The sequence below is a fragment of the Natrix helvetica genome (genome assembly GCF_964273705.1).
Source record: "Natrix helvetica genome assembly, chromosome: 13".
Classification (NCBI taxonomy): domain Eukaryota; kingdom Metazoa; phylum Chordata; class Lepidosauria; order Squamata; family Natricidae; genus Natrix; species Natrix helvetica.
Window position 1 is genome coordinate 7923836 of NC_138557.1, and position 24942 is coordinate 7948777.

The window sequence follows — 24942 nt, forward strand, 5'->3', positions numbered from 1 at the left end:
TCATTGTTCTCGCCACCTGAGTAATAAACACCTTTCGGCTCATCCAGATGTGATAGTACAAAATACAGCCTTAGAGAAGTTCCAGAAGAATATAACTTCTGGCTCAAAAGCTTGAAAGAGCACCCTTTTCCCTTCTGATTTCAAAAGAACATCTGCCCCAAAACCTTCTCCTCCTTTGGTAAATAAAGGGTTGTCTGTGTGGAGTCCTTGGTGCTCTCTGAACTTGGTTGTTTTCTTGCAGATGTTTCATTATCCAACTAGATAACATCTTCAGTTTGAATGGCTATTCTAATTCTCTTCCTGTCTCCTATCCAGCTACAGGCTGTGCTGCCTCTTGTCTCATCCCCTTTCTGGACTGTGCTCCCTCCTTCCTGGAAAACTGCTGTTTTGCTGCAGTCCATCAACCCAGTTTTTGTTCTGATCTAGCCTTCCCAAGAGCATGAAGCAAACTCCTTGTTGTCCCGAGAAAAACCCCTGTTATTAATTGACTGTGAATTCTGCTCATTCACGTCCAGCAAAGTCTTTCGAGGGAGGGTTTAAAGTCACAGACCTTCTCTGGCTTGGAGAGCTGCCAGGACGATCTCTGCAAAACTTGGCAAGGAGTCTCGGAGAGTCACAAACCAATTAAGGGAACTGATTGTCTCCTGCAAACTCCACTCCCCTTTCTCTCCTCTTTTATTTCCTCTGGGAGGGGCCATTCATTGTCCACCTGTGGCCTTACTCCCAAGTCGACCCCTGTTCTTTAGCTGTTCTCTTTGTCTGGCCAGTCAGCGCATGCGCACACAGGCTCCAGCTGTTCATCTGCCTCACTGCTGTCTGACTCTGAAGGCAGCTGATAACTGCCCCCCTCTCTGCCTCCGACGCAGAGCCCTCATCAGAGCCTTCTCCAGACTCCAGGACTGGCCCATGTTCCTCCCCAACCTCCTCACTGTCTGAATCTGCTGCCAGCTCCGCTGGCTGCTGGCAGGCCACAACTGTTTTCCCTTCATGGGCACCATCCTTCAAATTGGGTAATGAAACATCTGCAAGAAAAAAAAAACAATCTCAGAGGGCACTGGGGAGTCCTTAGTTCAACCTTGAGCTATAAAAATATTCTCTTCTAAAGTGTTATCTAAAGGATTCTAAAGAAACCCAAATCAAAATCAGATGTGTTTGTGGGTTAGATCCAAATATTCTTTCTTTTTGAAAGAACGAGAGGGAGGTTTTGGGAAGAGCTCATTGCTTCAGGGAATAAGGAATTTGGGGGATCCGTCCCATGGTATCCTTAAGTCTGCCTCTCAGAACTGGAACATAGCAGATGAAGAATGCTGTTGCTCTTGGACCCTGTTTTTAATGTTATAACAGCAAGAATCTTTCCTCCTATTGAACAAGATTTCTGTGCCTGTCCTAGGCAAGATACACAAGTAACAAACAAACCAACAAAAAGTTTGGGGGAATGAACCATCGAAATCAAACTGTGCCTTTTCATCGGCTGCAACCCAATTGAAGATCTTCATTACTTATTCAATCATTCTCAAAGGCAAATGAAATAGGATTAAAGGGCATAAAATATCTCGGGTTCAAATCTGGGGATGCAGGCCCACTTCTGTAGCATTAAAACATAAAGGAAAAGGTTCCCCTCACACATATGTGCTAGTTGTTCCTGACTCTAGGCGGCGGTGCTCATCTCCGTTTCAAAGCCGAAGAGCCAGAGCTGTCTGAAAACTTCTCAGTGGCCATGTGGCCGGCATGACTAAATGCCGAAGGCGCACAGAACAATGTTTCCTTCCCACCAAGGGTGGTTCCTATTTTTCTACTTGCATTTTTACATGCTTTCAAACTGCTAGGTTGGCAGAAGCTGGGACGAGTAACGGGAGCTCATTCCGTTTCACAGCGTTAGGGATTCAAACTGCCAAACGCCCAACCTTCTGATCGACAAGCTCAGCATCTTAGCCACTGAGCCACCTTTTTAAAAAACATAGAAACACCCAAACTGTAAGGAAGAGCTCGTCTTCTCTTGGAGGAGGAGGATGGTGAGAGGAAAGTTCTAGCATTTTTACTCTCTCTGGAAAGAGTAGATGCTAGTATTTTTACTTTCTTTGGAGAAACAGAGGAGAAACTGGTAGCAACAAAGAGAGAAACCAGGGTCGGTAAACCTTTTTCTATTAAAGGTTGCATGGGGGGGGGGGGGGGATGTTTCAGGGACTATGTTTCCAGAAGCTAGAAGAACAGTAAGTGAAAGCACAGCTTCCTTCTCTCTCTCTGCCATGTCCCTTTCTCTTTCTCTCTCTCTCTCTCTCTCTCTCTCTCTCTCTCTCTCTCTCTCTCTCATCTCATCTCATCTCATCTCATCTATCTATTTGGATTTCTGGGGAATTCACTTTATTTTTCTCTGTTTCCTTATCTTCTCCTTATGAGTTTTGGCCCCAAAACAGTACTCTTTCGGGCCGAGACTGAGATTAAACTGGAGAGCCAGGAAGAGGAAGTAGAGGGGAGTGGCCTCAACTTTAACCTCGGTCTCTGGGCAGATTGGACGTGAGAATACCCATCAGTGACTCCTCCCACAGGTCACTTTGGAGAACCGCAGAACCTGGTCTTGGCTGAGGCTAAATAACTCGAGAGCTGCAGGTAGCCTATCCTGACAAAAAACCCTCCCAATTTCAGAGATATAATGAAAACATTGGGTCTCTTGGTGCTGCTTCTACTGGTATCTTTAGAATAAGAAAGGAATGAAACAAGGACTTAACAACCGCACTGGATTAATGTAAACAAGCTTTCTGCTCCTCCAGCGGCTAAATACAGTACTTAACTTGATAATGATATTTTGGGGGGATTCTGTAGGACACTGGGTCTTCAAAACCGGTTTGCCAAATTTTGTCACAAGTTGCTTTTAAGATATGCTAGATGAGGATGGCTTAATCACAGGGGATATTAACAACAGGGGAATAGGTTGGTGTAAGAAAGAAAATATCCTTAAAACAAGCTTTTCTTCATAATAATGTAAGTCAACTTTTATCAAAAGCTGCTGGAGTTAGATCGAGCAACTACCAAATCTATGTCTTTCTGTCTTCTAAGCTTCATTAGTGGGACGAACAACTAAACGTGTTGTAGATAAGACTGGGAATTGGGGGGGGGGGGAATAGCCTAGAAAGAAGTGACAAATTACTGTGCTGAATCCATGGGGTCACCAAGAATTAAGCTTCCATCCAAGGAAACCCTCTTTTAAAGCCAGTAGACCTCAAAAGAACTCTTAGCAAAGAAGGGGGAAGTATAACTGTTCGAGTGAAGTAGTTCTTGATGACATGCGATCCAAGAAAAACAATCTCTTGTATTCTCCTCTAAAAGTCCCAGGATTATTATTATTAACAATGGGGGAAAAAGGAGAAGATCACAAACCAACTCATTGTCCATAGTTGTCCCCCCCCCCCCTTAGTTTATTAGAAGTAGCGCTAGATCCATCCAGTTAACACTAATTAAGACAGTAATTTCATTCTGGGAACCCCTAAATATTGCAGGAGTATAATTCTCATTCTGCTTGACTGCAGGCTAACCTGATTGGGGATGAAGTCCAATCACAACACAGGGCTATATTTTAGAAACGGGGGACTTAAGCACCATTCTTCCAAATGGGTTTATTTTTTAATCACCTAAGAATGGATGGATATTTAATTTCAGGCTTTGGTTCCTGACATGTCTTAATTAATGAAGAAAATACAGTCTTCATCCCGTATATCAGGATATCCCATTTTAAATTCCAAAGGAGATGGGATCACGTGGACAGAGAGGATGGAGACTGCAGGAAGGAAACGGAAGCAAAACACAGAAAGTGATCTCTTCTGTTCAGATACCTAACTGTCAGGAGCAAGCAGCCATCTTTTAATTTCTTTTAATTAATAATCCCTTGCGGGGTGGAGTCTGGGAAGCTGAATGGAGCCAGCAGAATGTTTACTGGCTGGATACCCTTCCTGTTGCCAATGCGGAGTTTTGTTCAGCAGATATATCGGCAGTGTGTCCAGAGAGAGAAATATCTGCCTCTATCTAGGATTGAACTCACAGCTTTCTGATTTTGAGGCGAGAGCGCCACCTCTACGCCACCACACCACACCTCAGGAGCAAGCAACCACAGCCTCTCATAAATACCCAGTCAGTACCTTTATTGTTTGCCATGTATGTTACAAGAATCTCCTCATACTGCTTGCCTTTCCCTGGAAATGACCAGATAAGGCTTAATGGCTCTTGGGGGAAATCAAGCTTATGCTGTATGTGGCTGCACAATTATTCCAAGCTAGGTCCTTGCTTGACTCCTCCTTCCAGCCTAGCTGGCTGGTTCCCAACATCCACTGTCCAAACTAATAAAAGTAGGGAAAGGTAGAACCAAGTTAACAAAAAGAACTTTTGACAGGATTTATTACACGTGAATATTCTCTGAATTTGTTTTTAAAATTCTAGAAAAAAAAATTTTTTAAAAAGGAAAAGGAGAAAATAAACCAGGAATCTTAGGAGAGGAGAAATACACACCTGAAAATTCCCCTAGGGGCCATGTCCCACGAAGCACAGAGAGAGGAAGGAATGGAGTGGGGTGGGGTGGGGAGGGAAAAAAAGTCAATCAATGTCTAAAACCAACAACAACAACAAAAATAATTCTTGGATTTTTTTTTTTTAACAACTCCCTCCTCCCTTCCCCCAAACCCCAAGATGATGATTCTGCCGTTTCCGTATCAAAAGGCATGAAATCATAAAGACAAGGTCCACCGTGACCATAAGCAGCGTGAATTTACATGAGGAAAAGCATGAGGGGCATGAGAAGGGAAGGGTCAATGTTTCTGATGAAAATGGGGCTGAGGGGATTGCAATCCCCTCATTTAACCTTGCTTTTTCTCACAGTAACATCTGATTTTCATTCAGGAAGAGTTTTCTCTTGCTTTCTTTGCATTGTTCTGCTTCCGGGACCAAAGAAAAACATGAGCTTTTGTAACCAAAACCTCGCTGAAACGCTTAGGAGTGTCCCGCCAGCATCTCCACCGAAACCTCAAGCATACCTTAAGATGCCTATAAAGGATATTTGTCTTGTCCCACGATAGGATATTTGTGTGTGTTCTTGAGGGGTTTGGATTCAGCTGTCACGTTGTCACACCTGATGTATTTTATTTGTTTCTACCTCTCTATGGTGTGTGCACGAGGGAAGGAGGATGGAATAAGTTATGCTTTATTTCCATCCGTAACCATGGCTTGCTTACGGATTGCAACGGTAGCTTAGCATGACATGCAAATGGAGAGTATCGTTTGTTGGTTGTTCTCTGTTTTGTTCATGGTATTGAATGTATATAGTTGTGAATGTATACAGCCCAGAAAGCGCATGGAACGCTGTTCCCTTCCCACCAAAGGTGGTCCCTATTTTTCTACTTGCATTTTTAACATGCTTTCGAACTGCTAGGTTGGCAGGAGCTGGGACAAGTCACGGGAGCTCACTCCGTTACGTGGCGCTAGGGACTTGAACCGCTGAACTGCCGACCTTTCTGATCGACAAGCTCAGCGTCTTAACCACTGAGCCACCGCGTCGCTATAGTTAACAGTTAGGGCCATCTAAAGGTTAGTTTTAGTTTAGCAGGGCTTAACACAACTATATGCATTCAATACATAACACTTCCCTTTGGGCCTCAAACATCCTTCTAACTATCCTATAAGATGCCAAGTGAGCCCAACAATTAAAAACTGGCAGGAATGAAATAGGAATTGAGCAAACAAGCTGTTGAGTGAGGTGCTGTGAAAAGCTGGCTCTTCCCCCCAAGAATTGGGCTAGGTTGAGGGAATTGAGCTAGGAGACACTTTGATCTGGCAAATCTTTGTTTTACAGATGGTTGTGAGAAGATTAGAATCATTATATAGATGGCTGTATGAAGATCTAAAGATCAAATAATGATCTAAAGACAACAACAACTAGTAAGCTAAAGTTTGTTTAATAAACAAACAGTTTATTATCATGGTTTCTTAAATAAATTGTAACTGGCTGAGATTAATCCATAAAACTTTGCTCACAAACCATAATGGCTGGGTGCACTCAACTTACTAGAGATATCTTCACTTAGCGACTACAATTGGAACCCAGAAACTTTATTGTTTACATGAAGTGGCTGCTAAGTGAACCTGTGACTGTACAAATTATTTGCTTTGTTTTAAACTCATGGATTAGATATCCGCTCTAAAGCTTATTCGCTTTACTAAATGCTTTTTAAAATCTTTGCTACAAATCTCTAACATGCATAACTGGATAGGTTGCTCGTTTCTTGCAAGTGGAGAAAAACGTGAGAACAAAACATGATTCCGATTGGGGAATCCAGCTTTTTTAAAGAAAACAGGGGCATCTTTTATAAAGGCGTAGTAAATTCTATGGTTAGGAAGAGTAACTCCCTCAAAGGTGGGAGTATTACACAGGCAAGATTCTTAGTATCCTGAGAGTAACAAAGGTATCATTACACCACAAAACTCTTTCCCAATCCCGAAACTAATGGAATAAATTAAGCAAATTAATTAGAAAATGCAGAACAAAAAATAAAACACGTTTTAAGAGGCTGCGTTAATATATCCTCCTGGTGCCGTCTGCTAGTCAATGCCAGCGGGCGACACCTAGGAGTAGATCCTTCTCTGTGATGGGCCCAACCCTCTGGAATGACCTCCCCCCAGACATTCGAACTACCACCGACCTCCGTTCCTTCCGGCAAAAGTTAAAGACTCACCTGTTTCAATCAGCTGGCCTGGCACTTTCTTAGTTTTACCTCCCAGGGATTTATTTTATTTTAGGGTTTGGGGTTTTAATTGTGATGTTTTAAGATTAGAATTATTTATTTCTTAGTACAGCCTATTTCCCCCTCCAAATGTATCTTAAATGTAGTTTAAATGTATTTAATTATTATGAATGATTTTATTATATTGACTGTACACCGCCCCGAGTCCCTTTTTGGGAGAGGGGCGGTCTAAAAATCTAAGAAATAAAATAAATATACCGCAGAATTCTACAGAATGCATAACCCTGATTGGTAAATAATTGCCCTTTTTATATCTATACACTCCAGCATACATTAGATAAACCTTAGAATTTGAATTCAAGTGCCATTGATTGGTTTCCCCCTTTTCTTTTCTTTTCTAGATTTTTAAATTATACAGTTAAATATCTACTGACATTGCACAAATTTGGGTCCAAAACCTACGTCAAAGTATTGTTGTGAGAGTAAGCGAGGTAAGGATTTTAAAAGCCATGCCTTTGAAAGAATCTTTACCTAGTAGGTCTGCTCCTTCATCCACATCTCCAATGGCCTCTGAGCCCACTTCAGTAAGCTCCGTATACAGGGAATCAGTATTGATGCCAAAAGCCTTATTCACTATTCCTTGTGTTGGGCTATTCACATAAGAAGAAAAATTAGAAACACGTTGCAGCAAAGGAATGTTTTTGTTTTCTTCTCTTAATCACAGAAGGCAGCTTTTCCACCCAAAATACATTTCTTTTAACCCTTATCCCAACCAGCAAGGGCATGTGGAAAGAAACACAGGGGAAAAAAAAACACAGGAAAGAAACCAGAAATTTGTAAAGAGGCGGTATCTGGAAAATACATTGTACCTCGCCGAGAAATGGAAATTTATATATAATAAGGAAAAGAGAAAGATGAAAGAAAAGGGAAGTGAGGAGAGATGAAGGGAGAGAGGGAAGGGAAGTAGAGCAGAGCAGAGAGGAGAGGAGGAGAGAAAAGTTGAGGGAAGAGGAGAAGAAAGAAGAGGGAAGGAGAGAAGGAAATGAACGAGGGGAGAGGAGCAGGAGAGACGGAAGGAGAGGGAAATGGGGAAGAAGAGAGAGAAGAGGGGCGAGGAGAAGAGGAGAAGGAAGGAGAAAGAGGTAGAGAGGGGAAAGGAGAGAGATAAATATATAGAATGTTATGGTACAATTATGAAAATAATGTCTATAACTATGACGTACAACATTATGTATTTAAAAGAAATTATAAATGTATGATTAAGAGGCTATTGGTTATAATCAGGGTGTATAAAACTATGTATATTCAAAAGGGACTGGATGCAGCCAGTATACTGCTGCAGCAAAACTGGAAATACGATGTATTATAAAGAAAAATATACAATAAAAGTATTTATTTTAAAAAAAGAAACCAGAAATTTGTAACTGATTGTCCCGCAGTGTTACTCAACCTTTGTACCTTTAAGATGTATGGACTTCAACTCCCAGGATTCCCCAGCCAGAGGAATTCTGGGAGTTGAAGTCCACGCGTTTAAAGTTGCCAAGGTTGGGAAAACACTGGTTTAGCAGGACAGATGCTCTACAAGGAGTTGATTTAAATGACAGTGAGTAGAAATTAGACCAGCTTTATAAACTAGGGTATCTGTTTTAACGATTTCCCACTATTTGAACCCTTTAATGGTTAAATTTGCCCCCAAAGCATTCCAACCTGTTCCCTGTGCGTTCCAGTCTGGGATCCTGGCACATGTCCAACTCTGGAGTAGAGTCAATATCTTGAAAATCCGACCCTTCGTCACTGCTTCCCATTCCTGTAACAAAGGCATGGAAACTAGTGGTGGGATTCAATTTTTTTTTACTACCGGTTCTGTGGGTGTGGCTTTGTGGGTGTGGCTTTGTGGGTGTGGCAGGGGAAGGTTACTGCAAAATCCCCATTTCCTCCCCACCCGACTAACCTGCTTTCCAGCGCCATTCTCCTGTTCAGGGCAACAAAAGAAGATCGGCTGGGAGGCAGGCGGGGCAGGGCCAGCCTATTTGCCTGTTCTCAGAACTACTCAAAATTTCTGGTACCAGTTCTGCAGAACCGGTCAGAACTGGCTGAATACCACCTCTGATGGAAACCATGTATGCTCTGGAACCAACAAAGCATTAGGACCAGAGGTCATCTTCAGCCAGTTCTGACCAGTTCTGCAGAACTGGTAGCAGAAATTTTGAATAGTTCGGAGAACTGGTAAATACCACCTCTGGCTGGCCCCGCCCCATCTATTCTCTGCCTCCCGAGTCCCAGCTGATCGGGAGGGAATGGGGATTTTGCAGTAACCTTCTCCTGGAGTGGGGTGGGAAGGGAGAATTTACAGTATCCTTCTTCTGCCATGCCCAACAAGGCACACCCACCAAGCCATGCCACACCCACCAAGCCTCGCCCACAGAACCGGTAGTAATATTTTTTAAATCCCACCACTGATTTGGACTAAACATACATCAATGTTCTTCTCCTTCTTTTGAAAAACAAAAGCCAGCCAAGGGTGGGATTTGGTAGTTCTCCAAATCGGCCGCCGTAACGTTAGCTACGGATTCTTCTGAATCCAGGCAAACCTGTAGCAGCCCACCCCTGGATTCCTTCAGATTAATTTCAGGACCACAAAACTAGCCAGGTAGATGATGAGAAGCTAAGCAGTTAAGCAGGTACACTCTACCTATGCTCACGTTCCGTGTCTCCTGGACCACTTGAACTTCCATATTTCGGCTGTTCCGTTTCTCCCGAGACCGTTTGTTGTTTTTGGAGGTGACGTAGTCGTTCATCGACTGAAGGCTCTCATTCAAGGGGGTCACAGCAGCCGAGGGCACCGAGGACGTGGGAGTGTTTGATTTTGTTCCTGTGGTGCTGGGCGTGGCGGCTGCAGAGGACTGTCCGGACTCCGACATTTCATCAGGTGGACACTGGTGTGCAACGGGGTTTGCAGAGAGGGGAGAGAAGAAGAAAAAAGGCAAGATATCCAGACCAATCTTTTTTTTCCCCCTGGCTCTATTGCTGCCTTTGGAGCATTAAGAAGTATGAGCGTTAAGACGCTAAGCAACAGTAATGGAAACCACAGAATGAACAACAGTGGGACACACAAAGTTTCATGGTTGGTTGAGGAACATCTTTGCTGTCAGGACGGCAAGGTCTTGAAATGAATCCGTGGGGGCCTGAATGTTGGCGTTGCCAAAGCCAGATGAGCAAGTGCCCAAACCATTTTTTCCCACCTGCAACTTCCCTTCTGCCCAGCAGGCTGCTAGAAGTGGGCCTGCTTATTCTGGCTACATCTCCATTCACTAGCAAGGGGCTTCCAAAATTAAGTCAGTAACTGCAGGTGGTACCCAGAAGTAGCTGCAACTCCTTACAACTTCTTCTCAGACTTAAAATTTCTTAATGTGCTATAAAATCCACATCGTATCCCATACACCCGTGATGGTGAACCTATGGCATGCGTGCCAGAGGTGGCACGCAGAGCCCTCTTTGTGGGCATATGCGCCGTCGCAGCTGCTCTTCTGGTTTCTGATGTGCAGAGGTGCACCGGCCAGCTGATCTTCGGGATTCCAGCACTCCGGCATGCACAAAGACCAGCTGGCTGGCATGTATGTGAATGCCGAAAACCCAAAGACCAGCTGGCCAGCATGCGCATGCTTCAGGTTTCTGGCACTCAGTGCCAAAAAGGTTCGCCATCACTGCCATATACCATAGGGTGCCTAATTAATTACCGCCTTCTTTTAGTCAACTCCAAAAGACCTCCAATATGTTAAACCGGAGACAAGCGACTCATCGTCTTTTACTTGCTCTGAACCAATCCCACTAACTCTTGCCGTTAAATCTCAAGTTCATAACATTCGGTGAGCAGCAGGTTGCTTATGCTTCAACTAACAGCAATCAAGAACTCGAGCAGCTGAGACACATATGAATTTTGAGCCCAACAATATCACCTCCTGGAGCAGGAAGTCCATGGCTAACCTAGTCCTTCCCCTGTTGAATGCATGCGAATGGAGATACCACCTACCACCTTTCTTCCAATGGGACAATGGAAAGAGGCTGTGCAAAGAGAGCCTCTTTCTTCACGGCCCGTATAAAATTTTGGATGAAAGAGAGACAGCAAAATGGAGTCTCCTCTCCCTCAAGCTCAAGCCCTTCCCATTTAGCGTCGTTTCAGCAGCAACCAGTTCAACACCCGGTTTGGGGGAGACGTCTAATGGAAGCAAAATAGCTTGAGCTAAACAAAGATACTGCTAATTTTTCAAGGGGTCACATTCATATCAATGACAATGAAGACCATGAAAAGATGGCTGCTTAACCCTTTGCAGCCGTTTACATCTTCCGGTAAGCAGGCCTTGTTCTGAAGTCACCTATGCAGGTGAGATTCAAAACAATCCACTGTGATTAAACATGAGAAGATTATTTAACTAAACGATAGTGTGTTTCCTGTGCAGAAAGAATTAATTTTCTTCAGAGTTCTAGGCTCACTGTGGTGATTAGCTGTTGGCATAAAGGTTTGCTTGACTACCAGCAAATGACGGAGAACTAAGTTCTCACTGCAGTCTGTCAGTCAGAAAGGGATAAAGCCATAACAAGCCTACTATCCTGCGCTGTTTCCAGGACTAAGGCTAATAAACCACATTCTTGTTGAAAAGGAAGAAGAGTAATAGGGATGGTTTAAATTATAAAAATCCCATCCTTGAAACAATGACCCCAGATGATGAGGCACAAATGTTGCGGGTTCCAGAGGAAAATTATCAGACTTGAAACCACAAGAAAGGGAAAATTGATTCAAGACTAGATAAAAATATTGTCCTGACATAGGCTTCCCCAAAAAACACGAGGAAGAGTCCTGGTGCCGACAAAACCCCTTTTATTAAAGGAATGCGAATTCCTCTCATTCACATTCAGCAAGGCCTAGCAAACAAAAATATTTCCAAGGAATATTTATGACCACAGACCTTATCTATCTTGGAAAGCTGCCATGTAAATATTTCCCCAAATGAGGTGCTGTGCAAGGAAAGACTGGGCACAGGGTCTCTGAGATTCATGGACAGATCTTCACACTCCTGAAACGAATCTAATGACCGAACGAACGAATTGTTTCCTGCAAAAGCCCACTCCCCTTTCGCTCATCTTTTATTTCCTATGGGAGGGACCAATCACCTTCTACCTGTGACTTTCCTCCCTAGTCTACTCTGATTTCTGAGTTGTTCTTCTGGCAGCTCTGTGCATGCGCACACTGGGAACAGGCCCCAGCTGTTCCTCTGCCTCACTGCTGTCTACCTCTGTAGGCATCTGATCACTGCCAGACGGCCTCGGCCCCGTCTCTGCCTCTGATGGAGAGCCCTCGTCCAAGCCATCCCTAGCCTCCAGAACTGGCCTATGCTCCTCCCCAACCTCCTCACTGTCTGACTCTGCTACCAGCTCTGCTGGCCACTGGTGGGCCACAACAAATATTAAGATTTTCTGATCAGGGAAAGGACTGTTCCTGAAGGGAGGGTTCCCTTCATTTCATTAGAATTCCTACTTCCCCCAGGTTTGTTAGCGCTTGAATTTGATGATTTTGGGGGCCATTTCAACTATATGAACATTTTGGCTCTTTCTTTCTTCCCTGCCCTTTAGTGAGCCACACCTTCACCTCCGACAATGCTCCAAAATAGGAAGCGTAGCAAATGAGCATGAAAAGACTTACAGCGTCAGGTCATAAAATATTCTGAGATCCTTCTAACATAGCTAAGCTGAACCTCCCAATGGACCCAACCTGGATAATCAAAAGGGAGGCATGTGGGAAGATGCAAAAGAGCCATCAGTTGCCTATTCCTGGAAAGGCAGAAAATGTTGAACAAGCAAATGGGTTGAGAGAGGGGGGGGGGAATGGTTTAGGCTGCAAAGGGTTACAGACACAAAGGGTCCTTCTCCCCGATGGAAAACATAATCGGACAAGTAGGCAGGGAAGCTTCTCATTTCCACGATAGTTGTAAAAAAAACCTTGTAGACGGAGTTGGACTGCAGCTGACTGAGGTCACTCAGGTGCCAGTGGTCCACTGCGGGGGCAATCTTGGCCCCCACCTGCCCACGTACCATATCATCTGTGAGGGGGATGTTCAGAGAATTTGGACGCCTCTTCATGCTAGAGTGAGAGAGCAAGAGAAAAGAGAGGAGAAAGAGTCAGTGAAATACGGCAGGCTGGAAGGCATCAAAAGCAACTTAAAAAAAAAAACTTGCCGTGATAAATACCATAGCATTCATAGAATAACAGAGTTGGAAGGGACCTGGGAGGTCTTCTAGTCGAACACCCTGGTGAAGCAAGAGACTATGCTCCTTAGAAGAGAATATTTGTAGCTTCGGGTTGAACTGTGCGGGTCCTTGCTCTGTCTGGTTGTTGTTTTCTTGCAGATGTTTCATTACCCAATTAGGTTACATGATCAGTGGTAAACCAACCCCCTTCTAGCGCTGATGATGTTAGCTAATTGGGTAATGAAATGTCTGCAAGAAAACTGTTAGGAAGGGAAGCAGTTGGGTTAGCAATATATAAACCAGGATGGTAGTACTGTTTCTTTAAGTACTGCTGTAAATGTTGCTGTTACCTCAAGCAGCCATAAGATGGAGCCAGAATGACTGTTAGCTCTCTGTTCATTAGATGCTGATCAGTGAATACTGCTTGTTAGAGGTATGGTGAGGTACTGTGTTTTTGCTACTGTTAGCTGCTTTGTGTGCTGAACTGATTATATGATACTAGACTGTGTTCGAAGGATCATTCCTTAACTGAGAATATTGATAACTGACTGACTGAACCGTATATGACCTGGACTTTAAATTGAACTCTGAATACCTCTATATTTCCACATAGTAAACTACTATTATATATACTATTCGGTGTCTCTGTATGCTGGTTTGTGCGTGTTCTTCCATACCACTCTCATTACGCTTCTCTGCACACTCGCTCTCCTAACGGGGAGCTTTCTTACTTAACAAAAACAACCAAGCTAAGAGGGCACCACGGACCCCACAGTCCTCCTCCTCCTCGTTGTCTTCCTCCTCCTCCTATGTCTCATCCCATCCCATTCCTGCCTAGCGCTGATGATGTTACCAAGTTGGGTAATGAAACGTCTGCAAGAAAACAACCAAGCTAAGAGAGCACCAAGGACCCCACAGTCCTCCTCCTCCTCCTCCTCCTCCTCCTCCTCCTGTATGTCCCACCGCATCCCATTCCCTTCTAGCACTGATGACGTTATCGAGCTGGGTAATGAAATGTCTGCACGAAAACAACCAAACTAAGAAAGCACCAAGGTCCCCAGAATTAGCATTCAAATGCTCTTTAGGATCCATTATATATAAAAACCTGTCTCTTACATGAATTTGGGCCGAAATGAATCATCCATGTTATTCAAGCTCGTAACAACAGGCGCTAAGGAGATGGCATGTCAAAGAAGCTTCCATATAATTCCTTAGCGCAGTCTTTCTCAAGCTCAACACTGAAAGTCACTTGAGGTCCACCTCTCTTCCAGCTCAAGAGGCATCAAGTAAATTATTTCACTGTCTCACAATGACAGCCATTTTCCATTTAAAGAACAACATCCAAGTTATTTGGGGAAATGATCTAGGTCAGGGATTGGCAACCTTAAACACTGAAAGAGCCATTTGGATCCATTTCCCACAGAAAAGAAAACACCAGGAGCCACAAAACCTACCGGGGGTCGAAAAGCTCAATAAATCGCATGCCGGTGAGTGACACACATTAGCAGTTGTGACACATATTTTCAGCGACAGGGAGTCGCAGCAGAGGGATGAAAGAGCCACATGCGGCCCCAGAGCTGCAGGTTGCCAGCCCCTGATCTTTTTTTTGGATTGTCTTGGAAATGTTAGGCGGTAGATATACAAAGCATGTTCTCTGTTACTGAATGATAGATCTTGTTAAGATCAAAAGAATGTATGAAAAATAGCCCAAAAATTGTATTAATTAAATAATGACAAGAAGCACAGGACATTATATTCTTTCTCTGTTCAATCTTAAATGCAGATTGGCTGCGGCAGATTGGCTAAAAAGCACTGGATAACAATTTGGGCAACTCTAAAGTAAAAGTCCAGAGCCTTCATAGCCTTGAAATTATCTTGAGTTCAGTTACTGAAATAACATTCTATCTTAAGCCAGTTGAATTGCTATGAAAATAAGAAAAGAAATAAGATCGTGGCCGTGACTCAGACACTTTGGAATAGAAATAAGATAAAAACACGATCAAAAGAACAAGAGGTTGCTACACTTAATGTGTAGCTTGATCCTTCTTGACTATGTTAGGACAGATTGACAGATAGGAGTGAAAGTCAGATAGTACAAATCTATCCAAGATTGGGTTACTATCCTTTCTTTTTTCCCCTTGTTGTGTGTTTCATCTTCCAGTTGTAGTCCTTTTCAAAGTTGAAAGTAGAAGGGCAAAAATATAAATTCTCCAGTTCCTAGTTTCCATGCGTCCAAACAACATGGAACTCCCCACGAAATTGTATTATGCTCCAACATGAGAAGGTGGTTCATACACAGCCAAAGTAGGGTGTAATGCTAAATGTCGAACATCAATTTTGTCTGCTAGCTAAGCCACACAAATAAAAAATTGGGAGGAGGTTTCGTTGAAGCAGTTCTGTGTGTGTGGAGGGAGTGATTTCCCCCCACAAAAGGGTTTCTTTCCAGACTTATCTCACTCATGTTTTCGTTGTTCTGAGGGAGAAAAGATGGCCTCCAGGTCTGACAAAGATATTTAGACACGATAATGAACTCCCGTTTCAACCAGTTTATAAACATTTCTCCTTTCTTATCCTAAAGATAAGACAGGAGATGGTTGATATGAGAGTCAAACTTCTCCTTGCGTGACTCGGCTTCGTTTGACGGATTTCAAATGGGGTTTTAATCCATGTGAGAAGCAGCTCAAAACGTCAAATGTAAAATTGAAGGTTCTGGAGGAAGCAATGAGGGAAAAGGCTGATGAGACTCCCTTAAATTCCCCTGTGGAGAAGAAGTCATATTAAGGGGATAAACAGGAACAAATGTAATTTGCCTCCTGGGTGGTGGTGAATAAAATCTCCAAACTGCTCTCTTTTCCAAAAATTTGCCACTCAAGGACACGGACTTCTACCCTAGCAGGAGGCTAAGATGTGCTCTTAGAACTTTCTTAGGGGAAAAATGAATTATCTTTTCCCTATATTTTATTGTAAAGGTAAAGGTTCCCCTTGCACATATGTGATAGTTGTTCCCAACTCTAGGGGGCGGTGCTCATCTACGTTTCAAAGCCGAAGAGACAGCGCTGTCTGAAGACGTCTCCGTGGTCATGTGGCCGGCATGACTAAATGCCAAAGGCGCATAGAACACTTGTTACCTTCCCACCAAAGGTGGTCCCTATTTTTCTATTTGCATTTTTACATGCTTTCGAGCTCCTAGGTTGGCAGATGCTGGGGCAAGTAACGGGAGCTCACTCCATTATGCGGCGCTAGGGATTCAAACCGCCAAACTGCCAACCTTTCTGATTGACAAGTTCAGCGCCTTAGCCACTGAGCCACCGTGTCCACTGCGTTAGCAGAAGTTACAGAACAGCAAGCTGATTGGTGATCAGATGTTACATCACGATGGTGAATATGACGATGATGATAAGAAAAAAACTCAACCCCTTCCCCAGCTTAGAAAGAGTCTGTCAAATTACCTTCTTCTCCATGATGGGTGGTGACTGAAGTGACAAACACAGAACAGCCAACACAAGAGAGGTAATGGCACAAGAAGCAAGACAAGAGAACAACCATTAGAGTGTGAAAGTCATGCAAGCATGCATTGACATGCGCAGACAACATGCTCATTTGAACAGAGATTGACATGCTGGCCCAGAGCCTCAAAAAGTACATTGTGAAGCAAGGATGGTACTATCGTATGTACAGTTACACTGCGTTGCTGGTCTCCTATCTCAACATCAAGTGATGTTTCTTCATTGTACATCATCAGCGTAAGACATTTTGCAAAGATTGGAAGTAGTTGTTTCAACACTGATTCCGCGGTTTTATCATTCCAACAATGGTCTCTGCATTCATGGCAGAAGATGGCAATTGTATAACATTTGCAAAATATAAAGGTAAAGTTTCCCCTCGCACATATGTGATAGTCATTCCCGACTCTAGGGGGCGGTGCTCATCTCCTTTTCAAAGCCAAAAAGCCAATTCTGTCTGAAAACATCTCTGTGGTCATGTGGCTGGCATGACTCAACGCCGGAGGGGCACGGAACGCCGTTACCTTCCCACGGAGGTGGCCTCTATTTTTCTACTTGCATTTTTACATGCTTTAGAATTGCTAGGTAGGCAGAAGTGGGACAAGTAATGGGAGCTCACTCCATTATGCACTAGGGACTCGAACCGCTGAACTGCCAACCTTCTGATCGACCAGCTCAGCGTTTTAGCCACTGCCTCCCTCTTTGCAAAATATAGTAAGCCAAAATTTTCTAGAATTCTTGTTTTGGAGTAGAATTCTTTGAAACAAGCCAGGGATCAGAAACCAAGAACACGTCATAGCTTTTTAGTTCTAGCTTCCTCTTAGGAGTGGGTCAAATAAAAATTGGGGGGGGGGGATTTAATAGTATTGACACAGATAATAGTTACAAGTGACTAGATCTTATAATGTTACATTGAAGGACAGAGACGACTTGAATGGAAGACTCTGGAGATAACCCTTAATGCTTAACTCGTTTCATAATCTCAGGAATATATAAATATGTATTTCTCTCTGTGTAATTCCTTTTTCTTTTTTTAATCCAATAGAGCCAAATCTTAGATCGGGAAAGCAGAGAGAGAAAGGATTAAATATCCCAAAATAAATCAGTCCCTTTTTATGTGCAAATAACTACTCCTGAAGTTCTAATCATGGTTTTCCCATGTAATATTTCATCTGACTTATTGACAATTTTCTACTAAAGCTGTACCAGGAAACAGATGTGCAGATATACTGTATGTTCTAATAAGAACTGCTGATTTCCTTCTAATGGTGACAACTGGGAAGAACGTAGCAAGTTTATAAATTGGCTTTTGATTGCCTTGATCTAAAACTCAAGAATTGTTTGTTGGTTGTGGAGGACTGGAGGTGTACATTTCATCAGTGAATTCCCAAAACGGCTTACAAATTGCCAACATTTCAGGGAAAAATTCAAAACAAAGAGCAGGATATAAAAGAACAATAGCAAAGAGGGGTGGATGACTCTCAAATCTGGCTTCATATTATTTCACATTTTATTGATCAGCATTCCATACGTATTTGTCCTAGTAGTAACTATCACCATCTTCTTGGAGTTAGGATACATTTCTCCTAGACCATTCATATCACTACCAAAATGCTTGGACTACTCTTCTATCCAATTCATCCTATACCTAGCTTCCCCCTTACTCAATAAAATAAACAGTTATTGAAATCTGAGAAGCGGAGTCCTTCTCATCCACAAGATCTATGGATGAATTTGATTTTTATGATCAGACCATACAAATATAGGCTGTTCTATCTCATTACACTCCAATAATAATTTCCCAAGGTAGGGTGTAAAGTATCCTAACGATGCCTGCTTCATAATAAGTGACCCGATATATATAATACAAAAAGCAGTGATTTATTAACATCTTCATTGGGCATTTCTTATTCGCAGCCATCTTTTTTTGCTTTCTTTATCTGCTTCTGAACTTTGCCCGTGTCTTCCCTTCAGTCTATGTCATAAATCACATTATCCAATAGCTTCATTCATCTCAACCCAGCTATTGTAATCTGAGATCCGGCTCCGCCAATGCTCTGCATGGAATGTCAACACAGAGAGTTGACATAGGGTTTCCCAGCAACTTGAAGATGGGTGGACTCTACAGAATTCTGCGAGCTGGCTGGGGAATTCTGGGAGTTGAAGTCCTCATGTCTTCAAGTGGCCAAGATTGGGAAACACTGTCTTAAGCAGAGGTGGTATTCACCCAGTTCTGACCAGTTCTAGCAAACAAGTAGCGGAAATTTTGAGTAGTTTGGAGAACCGGCAAATACCACCTCTGGATGGCCCCGCCCTCATCTATTCTCTGCCTCCAAAGTCCCAGCTGATCGGAGTCCCAGCTGATCGACTGGGTCTTCTTCTGCTGCCCTACACAGGTGACGGAGCTGGAAGGCAGGTTAGTGGGATGGGGAGGGGATGGAGATTTTGCAGTATCCTTCCCCTGGAGTGGGGAGGGAATGGGGATTTTGTAGTATCCTTTCCCTGGAGTGGGGAGAGAATGGGGATTTTGCAGTATCCTTCCCCTGGAGTGGGGATGAAATGGAGATTTCACAGCATCCTTGCCCTGGAATGGGGAGAAAATGGGGATTTTACAGTATCCTTGCCTTTGCACCCCACCAAGCCACGCCACGCCCACAGAACTGGTAGTAAAAAATTTTTGAATCCCACACTGGTCTTAAGGGATCCTCCATCCCTGTGCTCACCCTGTAGAAAAGCTCCCTGCCCAAATCAGTTGTTGCCGTATTATTTTTGAGTTGCAAAAAAGAAGGCAAACTTCTCAAACTTATAGCGAGAAACTCCAATGGAAGCAAGCCACAAGGAATGCACTTTTGCGTGCTCCCATTCATCCCACAGGAAAATGTCCTTAACCTCAATAACCTCAAGAGTTATGGAACACGTTCTGTGCTCATACGCACACCCCCATTCTAAAGAACATAGGATTTCCCCACTTTTTTAAAAAAAAGCAAAACCCGAGCACAATCGCAGTGCAAACCACATACAGAGGTGAGATAAGCAAGGGGAGCGGTGGGATACAAGTATAGCCAGTTGCAAGCCAAGTACAAAAGAACGTGCATTGACTGGGATGAAGGAAAAAGACTCCTGACATTGGGTGGTGGCTCAGAGAAGATTTACACAGGACACCAATCCCCACACCCTGTAGGGATTTAATTAAACAACGTTCTTTTCTCTATAGCAAGTGAATAGCAAGTCTATTCACTCTGAAGATGGACAACTTGGTCCAACATAGAAGAAATTAATGTTCCTGCTGTCTCCATGATCTCAGTCTCTGTTCTATCCCCATCTTTGTAATTTATAACCCCATTTCATGGTGCCTAGGGCAGAAGGCATCTGAAAGCAAGAGGCTGCAGGTAATCATCCTTATTGGGCTCCATTCCCCACCGCAAGCTGTAAGCTGTTAAGGCGGAGTCAGAAAAAGCTTTTGACCTGGTAAAAGGTATTCCTCGACTTGCAGCAATTCATTTAGTGACCGTTCGAAGTTACAACAGCCCTAAAAAAAATGACACGACCATTCTTCGCCCTTATGACCATGGTCACGTGATCAACATTCTTGGCAATTGTCTCATATTTATGACGGTTGCAGTGTTCCGGGGTCATTTATGACCTTCTGATAAGCAAAGTCAATGGGGAAGCCAGATTCACCTAACCACCATGTTACTAACTTAACAATTGCAGTGATTCACATAACAACTGTGGCAGGAAAGGCCGTAAAATGGGGCAAAATTCACTTGACCACAGTCCTGCTTAGCAACAGAAATGCTGGGCTCAGTTGTGGTCATAAATCAAGGACTACATGTACAAATGTAGCTCTCCAGAGAAGGAGCCCAGTCTTTTCAAAAGAAATATGCAAGCCTAAAAAAACCACAGCTGCTTTAAGAGTTTCATTTACTTCAAGGGGATTTGTTTAATCTCGTGTTTCAAAGTATTTTTAAAGCCCGCATAGCTTCAGTTTATGGCCCTTGAACTAGAACAGGGAGACACAAATATAATTTCCAGCAGTTTGGCCTTGGACTCTATTTTGAAGTGTTTGTTTCTAATCTCAAAGAAACCAGACTTCCTAAGAAGGAAATTGGGGGGAAATTAGGGGGGAATAAAACCACCTTAAAGGAATTTACATTCAACTTTTCAAATCGTTTTTTAAAAACTCTGCTGTGATACGAAATGCATTCTCGTTCGCTACTCTTTGGTTTGAAATCATGCTTCACAACCAGAGGTGGGTTCCTACCGGTTCGGACCAGTTTGGCCGAGTAGGTAGTAACTCGGCCGGACACACGCCCTAACCGGTTCTATGCTCGAGGCCGCCATCTTGATTTTCTGTTTTGCACATGCGCAGAACAATCGTCATTGGAAAAATATATTTTTTCTTTTGTTGTGTGCAAACGTTTTTGCGCGCCGAACCAGTATAGTAATGCTGGCGGGAACCCACCCCTGTTCACAACATCTGGACAAGGAAGTACTGAACCTCTGTAGACGAAGGTCTAAACCAGCTTTTCAAGGACCATGCCAAGGGGGGGGGGCAGTGAAACAAGCTGTGTAACACAACTAGAGGCACTTCAAGCATTTTTCCTTCACTCTCCCCATGCAGATCCCACCATCGTAATTCACCCTCTTCCCAAATTGCCGAGGCTCAAAAAGGCAGCCTGGCTCATCTATCGTCCCAAGATGCTCATTTCGGTTATGTGGAGAGAAACATCTACGCAAGATCAGACCAGTCTTTTTGCCTTGAAACTCTTTCCACAGGGGCAGAGCCCAGGGGACACACCCTTACCTTCTCCCAGATAGACCACTCTCGTTTTGGCTATTTCCAGCAACCTGCTGCATCTTGGACCTCTCAATGTGCTCCACATAGGTTTGGATCATCTGCCAAGGAAAGGGGAAGAAAAAGAAATGACAGTACTTAATTCCTTCTAATTTAGAATTGTACCTGAGTCCAACATTTTCTGATCTGGAAAATGGCTTTTTTTCTCTTTCTTTTTATTTTATAAAAAAAAAAATAGGGTTCTGTCTTTTCTGTATAGCAGAGACAGAACTTACAAACTTCCAGCTACAATTGAGCTGCGGTGGTGCAGTGGTTAGAATGCAATACTGCAGGCTACTTCTGTTGACTGTCAGCTGCCTGCAGTTCGGCAGTTCGAGTCTCACCGGATGAAGATTGACTCAGCCTTCCATCCTTCTGAGGTCAGTAAAACGAGGACCCAGATTGTTGGGGGACAATATGCTGACTCTGTAAACCACTTAGAAAGAGCTTCAAAGCACCATGAAAGCGGTATATAAGTCTGAGTGTTATTGCTATTGTTGTAGCTGATTGGATGTTGCATTAGGAGCCCTGGTGGCACAGTGGTTAGAATCTGGTATTGCAGGCTGACTCTGCCCGCAGTCCGGAGTTCAATCCTGACTGATTCAAGGTTGACTCAGCCTTCCACCCTTCTGAGGTGGGTAAAATGAGAAGCCAGATTGTTGGGGGCAAATAGGCTGACTTTGTAAACTGCTTAGAGAGGGCTGTAAAGCACTGTGAAGCGGTATATAAGTCTAAGGGCAATTGCTAAGTGCTATGGTACTCCAATATCCACACTAGAACAGAAGATCAGAGAAGATGGGCACCTAGTCCCCTAAATCTGAAAGCAGTTAGAGTTACTGCTGTCATTTATTTTTAGATCTGTACATTCCAACTAATAATAATCAGCTTTCATCCATCCTAGTAAAGGGGGAGATACCTCTGTATGCCGCTGGTGTAGAGCATTGTATTCTTTCTTCATTTCAGATTCACGCTCCTCCAACCGGGAAACTGTCCGTTATTTTAAAAAGAAAAGAAAGTAGGTTGAGGAGAAATGGATCACTCTCAGAAAGAGGATATTAACAAGTTGTAAATGGAATGAGGACACTTCTTCAAGCTTGCTCTACTTTACTCCCAGTGCCTTTGCTATAACGTTACACATCAACAAAAGAGTAGGTTGTGCCTCAATTTCCTGGTGGCTTAATTGATACGGCACATACTTTTCAGGTAGAGATCTTAAGATTCAGTCTCTGAACTTTTAAACCAAGCTAGAAATAGCCACACCTTGATCCTAGCCAGACTTCAATGTTGTGGTCCATAAGTGGCCAGAAGAGCTGGTAGCAGAGCTCGGACAGTGAGGAGGTTGGGGCGGAACATGGGCCAGTCCTGGAGTCTGGGGAAGGTTCTGATGAGGGCTCTGAGTCGGAGGCAGAGAGGGAGGCAGAGCCGTCTGACAGTTATCAGCTGCCTTCGGAGTCAGACATCAGTGAGGCAGACAAACAGCTGGAGCCTGTTCCCAGTGTGCGAATGCGCAGACTTGCCAGGTGAAGGACTAAAGAACAGGGGTCGACTTGGGAGTAAGGCCACAGGTGGACGATGAATGGCCCCTCCCAGAGGAAGTAAAAGAGGAGCAACAGGGGAGTGGAGTTTGCAGGAGACAATTAGTTCGCTTAATTGGTTCGCGACTCTCCGAGACTCCTTGCCAAGTTTTGCAGATATCGGCCTGGCAGCTCTCCAAGCCAGATAAGGTCTGTGACCGTAAATCCTCCCTTGAAAGACTGCTGGGTGTGAAAGAGCAGAATTCACAGTAAATTAATAACAGGTTTTTTTGTCAGGACAAGGAGTTTGCTCCATGCTCTCGGGAAGCCTGGGTCAGAGCATTCAGGTCTATCTAATGCAATGGCGTCTTTATAAAAATTTGGATCTGGTTCCCTATGCAAGCTTATTTGGAGGGCCAGGAATTTAAGCAGGAACTTTTTACATTCCAGTAAATGCTTTACCTCTGAAGCCAACCAGTGCTTTGTCTATTTGGCAGGTCATGATACATTCAGGGTAATGGAAACAAATGCAATAAAATGTGGTATGGCATGCAGTAGAATATTGGCCAAATTCTGTTAATGACTATACTCACTCTGGTCTGCATAGTTCTTGGCCTTCAGCTCCAGCTGCCGTGTTTGAAATTCCAGATGTTCCACCTGAACCTGCAACTCTTTCTTTTCCTGTTCCAGGGCATCTTCAAATTCAATAAATTTCTATTAAAAACATAAATAATAGAAATGGGTGATTTGAGCAGAGAAATCGTGGCTTTTTACTGCAAGCTCTAATCAATCAAAAGCTGTTTCTTCTGACAAATAGTGCAATTTTCCTATGAAAACGAACACTTTTAAGCATATATAACAACTGTCACCTGGATAAATTAGCATTTTGAAGTCTTGTTTTTTATTTTTTAAAAATTGTTTTGGCTTTGCACAATTTTTTTTAATCTGCACTGTAACGTTTCTTCCTTTGTCTGCAGTCCTGGATTCAGATCCGAAGGCAAACACAAAAATTGTAACAAATAACTACAATCTTTACACCATGCACTTTGGCCAATTCCCCATTATTGATCTGAAGCACTATCCACCACTCCTTGTGTTCATACAAAAGTCTCCATGATCAAACCGGCTGTCTACATCAGGGGTCCCCAACCTTTCGGACCTCAGGGACCACTCAATTCATAATTTTAAATCCCGCGGACCACTAATATGATCTGCCTAATGACCGGCTGGGTGGGTGTGACTAGGTGGTCATGTGACTGGGTGGGCATGGTCCACCCAGTCACTAACATTGAGGGGCTACTCGCCCTTCTCCTCCCAGCCACTCCTCACCTGCCCACCCTGGCTCCTTAGGGCCCCAACAGGAATCAGTTGTTGGAGTTAAGCAGCCACCAGGAAAAAGAGTTGGCAAAACAGCTCAGTTCAAATTGGATCTGGCCGAGAAGGAGGCTCAGCAGAAGCACCTCACTGAGGACTACGAGCATAGGCTTTCCAAGCAGAGGGAAGACCTGCGGAAGTGCAAGGCCAGGTACTGGCACCTGGAGGCTCAGCGGGCTGAGATGGTCAGCCAGTTCCAGGCCATGATGCAGTCCCACTGGAACAAGGTCCTTCCCCCCTCCAGCTTTTGCCCAAAGCCCTGCATTAGGAGACCGAAGTAGACCCCAAGTTGGAATTTCTGCCCCCCTCCCACCCACACAAAAAGACCCTGAAGGGGGATACACTCTGCAGCAACACAAGTGTTCATTGCACGTATCCATCCCAGGGACCGTTGTTTGAGGATTTAGTGCAATATAAAAAATGCAAATAATTTTTCTGCGGACCTCCAAAATTTTCTCGCGAATCTCCAGTTGGTAACCAATGGTCTGCATCACCAATTCCCAATCCACTTTAGTTTCCTTTGTTGGTAAACGATGCCACTGACTGCTTCCTCTCGGGCTCTAATTTCCCCCCTCTATTTATTAAACTAATGTACATATCCACCCAACAACATCTACAATTTCTTTTTTTTTTAAATCCATCAAATAAAAAAACCCATTAAAAAAACCAGTTTCCATTACAGCAACAAACATAATCAAATCAGCCACTTCATTGGCTCCAATCTCTATTCATGGTCCCCAGGCTTTCTT

The 24942-nt window shown here is 43.6% G+C and overlaps 1 protein-coding gene across 1 annotated transcript in view; it reads right to left on the reverse strand.

Annotated features, from left to right (window-relative positions):
• The window catches only part of MAPK8IP3 (mitogen-activated protein kinase 8 interacting protein 3), a 68381-nt gene that overhangs the window by 35249 nt on the left and 8190 nt on the right, over positions 1-24942 (reverse strand). The window contains exons 2-9 of the mRNA XM_081965961.1: positions 23413-23533; positions 22222-22292; positions 21276-21367; positions 12717-12858; positions 9415-9658; positions 8430-8529; positions 7254-7372; positions 4498-4509 (exon numbers count right to left, since the gene is read on the reverse strand). Of these exons, the coding sequence (XP_081822087.1) occupies positions 4498-4509; positions 7254-7372; positions 8430-8529; positions 9415-9658; positions 12717-12858; positions 21276-21367; positions 22222-22292; positions 23413-23533 (901 nt within the window). The remainder of the gene's footprint in view (positions 1-4497; positions 4510-7253; positions 7373-8429; positions 8530-9414; positions 9659-12716; positions 12859-21275; positions 21368-22221; positions 22293-23412; positions 23534-24942) is intronic.